The following is a 13,133-nucleotide window of genomic DNA, read 5'->3' as shown; positions in this document are numbered from 1 at the left end:
CAATATGCTAGAACACTTGCGGGAAAAATGCAGAAGGCGGTTGTCCTTGGGTCGCTCCGTGTTCTTAGGGTCCACGAGGCTTTTGCTGGATCGTCGTATTGAAATTATGGCTGAAATTTTACCGCGATTTCGCTGGAAGCGGGTGCAATTTCTCAGATTAGCACCCGCTCCCGGCGAAATCCTGCGGTTGTCCTTATGACAAATTTTTAATTATATATATGCAGGAATATTATATTACAAGCTTAAACAGAAAAGTGTGATTAAAATAAAGCTGGTGGGAATCGAACATGGGTCTCCAACGCGGCAGCATGGCGATATTCCATTCGGCTAAACTAGATAATGGGATCCAGATATTTATCGCTCTTATGAAGTATATGCTAGCAATCAAATTGATTTCCATTTAGTTGTTCATTAATTGTTCACAGTGATGGCAATACGCTAAAACTATTCTGTAACAGTTCTAGAACGCTATGACATACGATCTGTAACATTTCTGGAAAAATTCTAGAACTCGGTTACCTGTGTTTTGTAACAATTCTATAATAGATCTAGAATACCGTGAAAACTGATCTGTAACATTTCTAGAACAATTCTGGAACTCAATTGCAAATGTTGTATAGTAAAATCTGTAACAGATCTAGAACGCTATGACAACCGATCTGTAACATTTCTAAAATAATTCTAGAACTTTGGTACCCTGCGTTTTAAAAAATCTTGGACAATTCTGCAACAGTTCTATAACAATTCTATAACCGTTCTAGAACTGTTATGTATCAAATATGGAACAGTATTATGTACCCCTCACAACAATAGAATATCCAGATAGATCTAGAAAGACAGAAATCCAAACGTAATTAAGGGTATTTTTCGGTATTTTACCAATTTTTCTTGAATATCAAAATAACTTAGTTTTGAACTGTGTGGCAAAGTATATAAAAATATTGGAGGCAAAATTCCAAAACTGTGTTTCGTCAAAACGTCATTATTTCTTGGTACTTACATTTATTTTTTATTTTTATTTCTTACTTTTTTCAACGTAGTTTTTGGCAAAACTATTTTGAATGTGTTGAAGTAATTTAAAAATGTCGAAAAATGCCCCTAAATGTCTTTCGGATATATCAAATTATAAATTTAAATATTGTTATACAACTTTCTATGAGGCGAAAAGTGGAGAACGTCCTTACGACATTTTTACGATGTCGCGATGACGACGTATGTCCGTATCGAGGAGTTATATTTAAATATTTCTAAAATATTTTAATATCGCAAATATGTCTTAACCGCACGGACATCGGACGTCTTGCCCACGTCGTAATGATATCCTGAAGATGTGGTCTTCATGTCATTCTTTAGTAACGTTGATGTGACAGACCTACATGATGTCACTAAGTGTATGCAAGCGGGTATTCTATTTTCGTTTGATACACAGATGGCTCTACAGAGTCATTGAGAACAAGGGCTGGAATCTCTGGATAGAATCCAGGCTAAAATATCAATAGCACTGGGCACATTCTGTACAGTTTTCTAGGCCGAAATAATAGCTATTCAGTCTTGTCTGCAGGAAATTCATAAATGAGAATATGAAGACCACCATATTTAGATTAGCTGTGACAGTCAAGTTGCACTTAGCCCTTTGTCCTACAGGTTTTTTTTGCTACTTCCGTCGCACAGGTGGGTCGTTTATGTCCAATTATTTTTTTTCTATCTTAAAAGCTTAATACAAATCTGGAAAAATGTATGTAAATTCATAAGAGCTTCTACTGTATGTTCTAAATGTTTTTAGAATTAAATATATAACTTTTTTCGAAATAAAAATCCGAATATTAACAAAAATTTGACAAAATGGAAATTTAGTTAAAAAATTAATAACCTTGCAATAAATGAATATTAAGAAACTGTACTTTGGGCTTTTAAAGATGAAACCATGACCTGCCAGAAAAATATAGTCCTATGTCTTCCAGTTTCAAAAAAAAAATTTATTTGTTGCACACTTGAAGATATGGTCATTTTTGTAATTTATACATATAATAAATGAATGAAAAATCCATTATTCTTTCAAAAATAAATATTTATTTATTATATATACATCTAAGTTTCATAAGAAACTTTTTAAAAAAGTTTTACAAAATTATATGAGAGTAAATAATTTAAGCACCGATATCTTTACAGAAGTTCGTGCGATGTTCTTCACACATCGGCTTTTCACAGATTGCGCAAGAATACGACGTTTTTCATCATTCTTAGATGGGCATATAGCACACCTTTTTCTTTTTTCTCACTTCGTACATATATATCTGCAAATGGGGATTCGTCCAAATCGTCGGATTCAAAGATACTTAAGCGGGGAAATTTGACTGTTTCGTGAACGACCCACATGTGTGACAAAGGGTTAAGGCTCCTTTTCCCGAGGACTTTACTTCCAGACTGGTCTGGAGCTGTTTTCAGGATCTTCATAAGGTGGTCGGTAAAAACTGGGCCTGCCCTGGCTAAGACGTGAGCTTCGCAATCGCTGATCAGTGCGGAATTCTATTACGGTATCTCATATACATAAGCGAAAGGGGTCACAGAAAAATGGCTCTCGGAGCAGCATGCGAGATTTGGGACGGGATCCCAAAAACTGGTGCTTTCAAGAAATTTGTATTAAGTGCATGTAATGGGAGCTCTAAAGAATGCAGCTAAAAGTAGTAATAGAAATACCTACTGGTCACTGCCGGTTGAGAAAACACTAGTCCAACATGAGATTTAGGAACAAACCACGTTCTTAAAAGTGTCATTTTTACGATCAGACAGCTCATCATATACTTTGTGAATGTGAAGCACGGGCCTGCCTCAGAAATAAATGCCTGGGTGGTTACTTTTCTGAACTAGAAGATCGCCACACCCATTCCTGTCGTATCGTTGGAGTTGCCGCAATATTTTTAATGATTCTTCTGCAGAATGATGTCATTCCGAAACTGTGTGGTACGTCTTCGGCACAGCGTGCGTTATCGAGATCTTTGCAATCAATAATTTTTTAATTAGTCCCGATTAATGTTTTTCCATTAAACTTATTTCAATTTTCTTTTTTTCATTTAATTATATCTTCCAAGAGAAATAAGAACTGTCTGATTATATTTGCCCTCCAACGAATATTTATTTCACAAAAGAAGCCAATAAGCGAAAAAATGAGAAAGAATTCTGTCTGTAATATCTCACAAAAATATCATCTAAAAGACGAATATTTTTTTAGTGTCCTAATAAATAGTCATTTTTCTTAAATTTTCCTATGAAATTATGGTAATTTTTGTTTTATTTTAGAAATGAGGCAATAATAATTAATTATAGAAATTCAAATGCGAATAATATTTTAAAAAGTTACAAACGTATCTTTATCACGCTGGTTCTCTAAAGTACCATTAAAATAGTGTTGTAAATAAGAAATTGTTTATACACGAAAAGTAGTCATTTCAATGCAGTTACTGGTCTAAACTGGTTTTTAACATATGCTTTCTAGAATGGTGCATACAGGATTTCTTACACAACATGAAGAGGATGCTCTTTATACTGAATAAGTTAAAGATAATACCAGGGGGACAGCACAAAACCTTGAATTTTTAAATCCAAACAAAAGAAACGACCGAACGCGTCCTCGGGTTGCGGATAGAGGGTCCCTGTACAGCACATGGAGTTGCAAATGGAAGAGACCCTCTTCCTAAAATGGTCAGGAATTACGAAGAAGTGGACAAAGGAGCGTTTCTGTATAAAGCAGCGGAGGAGGCTGCTGAAATACTCGGACTTGACTTCAGTATTAGGGGTGAGCAAAATGCATCAAATCTTATCTATCTCGAGTACTCACTCCTGAAAGCCCGGATTAAGAAAGCACAAGAGAAAAACTTTCGTGAACAGCTCCTCGATAAAAGGATGCACGGTTTTTTCCACAGAAATGGGAAGGATCAGTCAATGTCTTGTGAGCTAACGTGTGCTTTCCTTAAATCGCCCGGATTGAAGTTAGGTACGGAGGGTTTCATTTTTGCATGCCAAGACGGTGTCATTTCCACCTTAATATACCTTAGCCACATTTTGAGCCAAGACATTCCTGATGATAGCTGCAGGGCGTGCCATGCACACCCCGAGCATTTAGTTCACATACTATCTAGTTGTCCAAATCACGCGGGAACGACCTACATTCAAAGGCACAATGCGACACTAAGAGTGCTTTATTACCATCTCTGCTTTCATTCGCTAATGGCCTAAAAAGCATCCCTGCGTGTCAAAAATATGCTAAAACACTTGCGGGAAGAATGCAGAAGGCGGTAGTCCTTGGGTCGCGCCGTGTTCTCAGGGTGCACGAGGCTTTTGCTGGATCGTCGTATTGATTCCGTTACAGACTGTAACCACATATCTCACGGTCGTGAGACTTGGTTGTGGCTGAAATTTTACCGCGATTTAGCTGGGAGCGGGTGCAATTTTCCAGTTTAGCACCCGCTCCCGGCGAAATCCTGCGGTTGTCCTTATGACAGATTTTTAATTATATATACCTATCAGAAATTCGAAACAATTGTCTGTAATGCATAAAAATTCATGGAAATATTTTTTCACGAAAAAAAATTAAGAGTCAGTATTTTTAAAATTTAAATTTCTAACGCGAAGCCTAAGCGACAGTGATTATACAAAATGAAGACCTACATAATTGATTAATCACATAGGATTTGAAGAAAGTAACACGTTTAGATATTGTTAGTTTACAAAAGTGTTTTGTAATATATTCTGCGAGTCGTCAAACCGCACAAACATTCAACTGAACTTTACTTCAAACACACAAAGAAACTATATCTTTAATTAAATATAAATTCAACTAAGAAAAATAAAGTATTTCTGAAAAATAATACTTATGAAATGATTGATTTCATTTCTTACCCGCTTGTACATGTATTTTGAAAGTATTATTCTATCTTTGGTTCGGCGCGATAAAATATGACTAATGTTCTATTTCATGTATCAGGAATGTTACTTTAAATTTGCTGGTTTTTTCAATAAAGAAAACACTTAATCCTCAAGGGAATCTCAAAAAAATTTATTTAAAGTATTGACTATTATATTCTACACATTTTGCCCATCTTTCAGGCAAATCATGGATACCATTCCAAAAAACTTTTTCTCTTTCGAGGCGAACCATTCGAAAAGCCATTTTTCGATTTCTCCAAAATTGGCGAATTGCTGCTCTGCAAGTGAGTGTCCCATCGATGCGAGAAGGTGATAGTCGGACGGGGCGAGGTCTGGAGAGTACGGTGGGTGCGATAATATTTCCCAATTCAATGCTTTTAATGTGTTCTTCGCCACTTTAGCGATATGAGACGGTGCGTTGTCATGTTGTAAGATAACTTTGTCATGTCTTCGGGCCCATTCCGGCCGTTTTTCGATCAACGCATGATTCAAATTGATAATTTGTTGTCGCTAGCGATCCGTATTCACCGTCTCACCAGGTTTTCATAACTCAGAGTACACCACACCACACTTGGAGTCGATGGGCCGACCTCACCAGGTGAGAGCCATGAATTTTTCCGCTTCGGGTTCTCGAAATAAATCCATTTTTCGTCCCCCGTGACAATTCGATGCAAAAAAGATTTCCTTTCGAACCGTTCAAGCAGCATTTCACAAATGGTTTTTCGATTTTCCATTTGTCTATCGTTCAGTTGCTGTGGTACCCATTATCCATACTTTTGGATTTTCCCCGTGACTTATAAATGTTGGCAAATTGCTCCTCGGGTCACATTTAGTGTTTGTGCCAATTGTTGTTGCGATTGGGTTGGGTCTTTATTCAATAACTTGTCTTACATGTTCTAACCATTGGAGCATGTTAACCATAAGTTTCTACCAGCAATCGATGAGCTTCAACTGTCCATAGAAAAATATGACATAACTGCCAAATCATAGAAATGTATACATATCTCTAGCGACATCTATGAGTAAAACCGGCAAACTTCAACTAACACTCCTATAAGCTGTGCAGGCATAAATCCCCAGTAAATCATTCACGAAGAAAAACATTCGTTGGTGAAAGAAGTCAACATTAGAATAACTAGAAAAATGACAATTATAGGAAATAATACTTTTATCTATTATTCCTACTTTCTGAAGATTTCTACAATAACTGTCTAGTTAGTTAGTCAACTGTAATCAGTTGTTTATGAGTGAAATATTATAGCATATGGATCACCTTGCATATTTTTTATCTGTATATCGCACGCTTAAATTGTAAATTTTTATTAGAATAACTCACAGCTGGCTTTTCTAAAGTACTTATCAGTCACATCACACGTCATTCGCTTTTTCTTCTCTTAGAGACTAAATTACTCAATTGTTAAAAAACAAGTTTAAAAATACAGGAGGCACTGTACTGCCTGCCTTAGTAATAATATCGCACATCAACCTAACATCACACGCCGCACTTAAAGTCATATGTTCAATCTTCTATATCATCAGAGAACTTGCCGCTTGCAAGCTCTTGATGCGACCTATTCAAATTCAATAATTTCTCTTCGTTATTTAATAGTGTATCATCAGAATTTGAAGTCTGTGTATCCGCAGCAAGCTCAAAATATAAGAAAATTCTCCGCTTTCAATCTCTCCCAGTGACCCATTTAAGTTCGATAATATCTCTTCATTATTCAATAGTAGATCTATCAAATGTTCAAGATTTAAAGTCTCTTTATCCTCAGGATGCTCAAAACTCTCGAGATCGACTCCCTCAAGATCAACAATTTCTTCACCCAGCATTGCATTATTTTTGTCACGTTTTCAAGCCATGCATTTCATTTGCTTCACTTGTTCGACAACATTTTTCACGGCCAATGAAAGTTGAAAATTTGAATTCTAAAGCTAACAATTTTTCCATCTGAAGTAATAAAAGCTGCGCTGCAAATTATTTTTTTCGAAATCTTGAAACATCTGCAAGTTGTTTTACATTTTTCAAATTGTCAATTATTATTGAAATTTTTTAACATGATTATAATTCTTCTTTAATTTTGTTCAAAGCCTGCAATATTAAACATATCTCCTTCAAATCTTCCACATTCATTTTTAAGTATTTTTGAAATCTTTTTATATATTTTAAAATATTCTCTTAAAAGTAATTTTTCAAAATTATCTATTATATATATTATATACATTGACAATCAATCGATTTAGCTACTACAGACCGCGTGCTGCTAACAAATCTTCTCAGAGCCCCCAAAGACGAGATGAATGCGATCTACTGTAATAGCCAATCAGAGTCCTACCTCCTAACTATTAAGAGCGTTGAAAAGGCAGCATCTAAGCTCAAACCGAAGATGACCTCTGGTCTCGATCAAATTCCCAGCTTTATTGTTAGAGAATGCGCTAAAGTCTTAGCAAAACAATTACTAATAATTTTTAACCTACCTTTAATTATAGGGATATTTCCACAAAGGTGGAAATCAGCTAAAGTCGTACCAGTTTTCAAAACGGGAAATAAAGCGAAACTGTCTAATTACCGCCCCATATCCATATTGTGTAATTTTGCGAAAGTCTTTGAAAAGGCCATAAAAGATGACGTACAAAGATTCATATCTCCATTAATCTCTGAATTTCAACATGGCTTCATGCCCAGGCGATCCTGTGTAACTAACTTAATCTCATTCACACAGTACACCAACTCTGCGTTACAAAAGGGTTTTGAAGTATACGTCATCTTTACCGATCTGTCAAAGGCTTTCGACAAAATCTACCATTAATAACTTTTAAAAAATGGTTCTTTACAAACATACCGATCAATCTGGCGATACTATTGTCGGACTATCTGACAGATAGTCCTATACGGTTGTATAACAACCGTTGTATAATCAACACTCTATACGGGTGTATAGAGTGAAATTTAAAGGCGTCGCTTCACAAGCGTACACCCCAACTTCTGGTGTACCACTCTTATATTTCTTGTATATGTGAATGACATTGTGAGCAATATCAAATCCTTCATATTAATCTTCACAGACGACATAAAAAAATTAGAATAATTAGCCAGATTGAAAATGCGAGGGATTGCAGGCTGACCTTGATTCCATTTTCGAATGGTGCGATAAGAATAGACTAAGTATCAATCCGCAAAAATGCAAAGTTATGTGATTTTTGACTCGCATTTGTACTTCATTGATCATGTTAGATACATCGCCGCTGCAGCTGTCATAGCACTAGGTTTTGTAATTAAAACTTGCAAGAATTCTTCAAACGAGAAAACAATCAATACTCTACATAATGCATTCGTGCCAACAAAGCTTGAGTATGCTTCCCAAGTTTGGATCTTTGGCTGAAAAAATTTTGGCATTAGTTAATCGTTTCTTAAGCGCAGTATCTACTGCTTCATGCCCATAAACCTACAAGCACATGTATTAGGTAAACAAAATGAGTCAAATTCAAAGAACAGTGGATTATCATCTTCTTTCAATCTTTTTTCAATTACCTTGCGCTTCGCTGCAAGAGGTACTTTTGGTAAAAGTGGCGTTTCTTCGTCAGTATTTTCGTCGAATGGCACCAGCATTCTTACTGGAGGATACTTCGGTCTCTGTGCTTCAATTAGACGATCAATTTCTTGTTCAGTGTCTGCAATTGAACCCACAACCAGAAATAGTGAGATCATTTAATAAGGCTTACATATAGTAGAAACCATAGGTGTAAGTTTTATACGAAATTAAAAAGTTGTATTTTGGTGAATGGTATTACAAATATTTGAAAAGATTACCTATTCAAAATATGTGTACGTTTGTCGCTGGACCCGAGTAAAAAGCAACCCACCACACACACCTCATACACCATATTGGAGCCGCCATTTTAAATTTTCAAATTTTGACTTCAGTTTCGGGTTCAGTGACCCCAAAAACCCGTAAGTACCAAGATTTATGCAAATCAAGCCGTTTTTTGTATTTTCGTTCGCCATATTGTATACACCATTTTGAATTTCTGAATTTTGATTTCAAATTCGGATTCAGCGACCACAAAAACCCAAGAATACAAATTTTCAGGATAAAAAATATTCCTGCCATTTTGTGCACTTTGTCGAATTTTCTCTGCCAACGAAGGGGTTAAAAAAGGTGAGAAAATTCAAAAATATTTTTAAAATGTCAATAAAGAATAAAAAAAAAAGAATTCTTCTTAAGCTTGAAAAAAATCAAAACATTTTTTTAAGCTTCCTGAGAATATTTTCAATTATTTAAGGCCATATGACAAGTGCGTCACGTGACCAGATTCCTACCTTACCGACACTTTTTTTATTTCCCAACTTATTTTCATACGAAGCGCCACATCGAGTTCAAAATTTAGGATAATAAATAAGAAGCACTAAGAAAGGTGGGTCTGGTCCTAAATTTTAATAATTATAAAAAAAGCAACAAAAATTATTCACAACTAAAAACTTGTTACATAATTATATAAATTTAGGACCAGAACCACCATTCTTAGTGGTTCTTGTTTACTATCCCAAATTTTCAACTCAATGTGGCGCTTCGTGTGAAAATAAGTTGGGAAATAAAAAAAGTGGCGGTAAGGTAGGAATCTGGTCACGTGTCCCACTCATGACATGGCCTTAACGGATTGATTTTGAAGGAATAGTTTTAAATATGTAATATGTAATGATTTTTGATCAAATTTGAATAGATTTCAAAGGAAGATGTCAACAAATAATGTAGAAGATTTTAAACAGATTGTTTTGTTTTTGCAGATTTTAACAACATTTAAGGACAAATTCAAATCAGTGTGAAAGACCTTGAAAAATTGTAGAAGTTTCGAAGAGTTTGAAAGAGATTGAAAATTTTAAAAATATTTCAGAAAATTTGTAACGAAGTACAGATCCTTCTAGATTTTACAAAAAATTAGAAGTGTTGTGATTCCGAGAAAAATCTTCATTGATTTAAAAGTTTTATTTCAACGGTAAATTTTTAAGGTTTTTTTAAAATTTCATAATTCTTGAGCCTTTAATAAAGAATAAAAAGTATTCTTGGGAATATATGAAAAGATTTTTTAAGATTTAAAAACTGGAACGCTTTAATTATTCGGAATTTAAAAAGTTTTAGACATTTTCGAACCAGTTTAAATAATCGTAGTGGCTAGCCTGCCGACAGCGAGCAACCTTGATTTTTAATATACACTTTTTAACGATTTAAAAGCTTTATTTTTGAATATTAATTTTCGCAGGAATTAAAAAAACCATTTTGTAAATCTTAAATCCTTACAAGATTCTGAAAAGCTTCTACAATTTTTTCAAAATAATCTAAAACCTACATTTCATTATAATTTTTCTTACCTCTAATGTTGAGATATTATTTGTCTCTTTAACACGAAAAGGTGAGAAAGGTCACAAAAGGTGTATATGTGACTCGCGGTGAGTTCGACATAACGAAGGAACGAAATAACAACTCATTATGTCTCAAAAAACTTGAGTTTTTATAATTTTGCAAAGGTTTTAGTTTATCTCACGGAATCTAAAGATAAAGAATTCAAAAAGCGAGATTGCGAAACATTGTATACAATTTTTTGTAAATTACTTACCTGCTAGGTGCAGTATAACCCCTGTCTCTATTTTCGTGTCGCAATTGTCTAATAAGCACGCAATATTGTATTTCTGGTACGGAAAATAACTTTTTTCTTTAAACTTTCTGATGCGTGAAATATGGATCTTGAGTTTTTCATTTTTCCGCGAAATTAAAATTACGTATGTTAATCCTTCTCTGGTCTTCTATCTTACCCTCGATTCTTCTTCTATTCCCTCCGATTTTGAGAGGCAAGTTCAACGAACCAATTAATAAATTCTATTCTGCGGGTAACCAATCCCTGGCGGACCGAAGGAATCTAAAGGAGCCTCTACAAAGTACCCTTAAAGAACCCACTGGGTCCCCTTTAGGTTCCTTATTAAAAAAAAAACTTAAAAAAAAAGAAAGATCAACTTTTAAATGGTTGAAATTCGGATTCTAGGTTAAAATTTGCATTAGAAACTCACGGATTAATCCCAATACTTTATCTTGCAGCGTTAGAAACTTAAAAAACTAAAATACCTGTCATTTACATGGGCCTAAGGCGACTTCAAGTGCATCTTCTTTTAGAAGCAGTTAATAAGAAAACGTTCCGTCGGTAACTTTAAGAATTCAGCCTGGATGCTAGCGCCACGCAGTGGAAACCTTAGACTAAAGTTAAGCGTTTTGTTCAAATTCTCATTTTTCATACTATTCTTATCGGAGAAGGTATTAAATTTGTGTAAAATTAGACATAAATCATGACATATATTTATTTACACTTAGTTGCCAATTTTAAATTTTATTTTTAAACTTCTTGCGCAACATACTACTTGAGTTATTATAGACGTGCTTGAAGTAATCCTTAGCAGAAGTTAATGACATTTTTTTAAAATTTTAATGTTGCAAAAATAATATATTGCGATCACTCCGTGAGTTTCTAATGTAAATTTTAACGTAGAATCCAAATTTCAACAAATGTAAAAGTTGATCTTGCTGTTTTTTTTTTTTTTAATTTTTTAAGAAGGAACCGAAGGGGGGCTAAGAGGAGTCTTCAAATGCACTTTGTAGAGACTCTTTTCGGTTCCTTCGGTCCGCCAGGTAATGGTATACAAAATATCTTATACGCGGCATTCTATTTGAAGCTTGTCAAACGTACTACTTTTCTTTCCTAAAAGAACCTTAATTTTATTTGTAATATCCCAGCGGACACTGTTCTAGAACTATGATGTAACAGTTCTAGAATACAAAAGAACAAATTCTAGATAAGAACTAGGTAAGAACATACTTAGAACATAGTCTAAGTAATGTTCTCCCCAAATGCATGTAGCAGTTCTGTTACACTGTTACAGATCCATTTTCTGTAATCGTTCTGTAACAGTTCTGGAAAAGTGTTATAAGTTAAAAATGGTTTTAGAACAGTTTAGGCACAGTGTTATAATGTAACCATGTTCTGTAATAATTCCGTATCAAATATGTAACAGCATTACAATGTAAATTTGTTCTGTAGTCGTTCTGTAACAATTTTGGAACAGTGCCATAATTTAAAAATTATCGCAGCACTGTTACATATGTGTTACGGCACTATCACAGAATAATGGTACTTTGTAACACTGTGCCTAAACTATTCTAAAAATATATTTGACTTATAACACACTTCCAGAATTCGTACAGAACGAATTTACATCTTAACACTATTATATATTTGTTACGGAGCTATTACAGAACACGGTTCCTTTTTAATACTGTTCCTAAATGGTTTTAAAAATATTTTCGGACTCATCGCACTGTTCTAGAATTGTTACAAAACAAATATACTTTGTAACACTGTTACATATTTGTTACAGAGCTATTACAGAATATGGTTACTTTGTAACCATTGTAACCACTGTTCTAGAATTGTTACAGAAACACTTTTACTCAATTGTTCTAACAATTACTTTACATATAACGCTGTCCCCGAATTGTTACAGATCTCTGACAGAACGTGGTTCTGGAACAGTGTTACAAAACTGATACATCCAATCGGGGACATCACTTAGACCATGGTCTAAGCATGTTCTTACCCTGTTTTTATTTCTGTGCTAGAACTGTTACATCATAGTTCTATAACAGTGTCCGCTGGGCTATATATTGTTTTATATAAATATATTAAAAAATTTCCCATAAGGGCAACCGCAGGATTTCGCCGGAGCTGGTGCTAATCTGAAAAATTGCACCCGCTTCCAGCGAAATCGCGGTAAAATTTCAGCCACAACCACGTCTCACAACCGTGAGATAGGTGGTTAAAGTCTGTAAAGAATTCAATACGACGATCCAGCAAAAGCCTCGTGCACCCTAAGAACACGGAGCGAACCAAGGACGACCGCCTTCTGCATTTTTACCGCAAGTGTTCTAGCATATTGTTGACACGCAGGGATGCTTTTTAGGCTATTAACGAGTGAAAGCTTGGCACCTCCATGAGCGTCGATAATAAGGACGATTAGTTTAACAGAATATTCCGGGTACAATCGTTGTAACTCCCTTATAGGGTCCCGATACCTCTTTTTCTTTTCATTCTCCTTGGCTATGATGTTTTTGTCAGCTGGTGCCGAAAATTCGATAACGAACATGGTTCGCTTCTCGAAGTCAAGAAGA

General features: G+C 34.9%; 1 protein-coding gene across 2 annotated transcripts in view; it reads right to left on the bottom strand.

Annotated features, from left to right (window-relative positions):
- Positions 1-13,133, bottom strand: part of LOC117182808 (GPI mannosyltransferase 2) — an 88,547-nt gene that overhangs the window by 31,060 nt on the left and 44,354 nt on the right. For both annotated transcript variants that reach the window (XM_033376210.1, XM_033376264.1), the window contains exon 2: positions 8,456-8,595. In XM_033376210.1, the coding sequence (XP_033232101.1) occupies positions 8,456-8,595 (140 nt within the window). The remainder of the gene's footprint in view (positions 1-8,455; positions 8,596-13,133) is intronic.

Source organism: Belonocnema kinseyi, chromosome 1 (genome assembly GCF_010883055.1).
Source record: "Belonocnema kinseyi isolate 2016_QV_RU_SX_M_011 chromosome 1, B_treatae_v1, whole genome shotgun sequence".
Lineage (NCBI taxonomy): Eukaryota > Metazoa > Arthropoda > Insecta > Hymenoptera > Cynipidae > Belonocnema > Belonocnema kinseyi.
The sequence above is the reverse complement of the archived record's forward strand: the minus strand, read 5'-3'. Positions and strand labels throughout refer to the sequence as shown.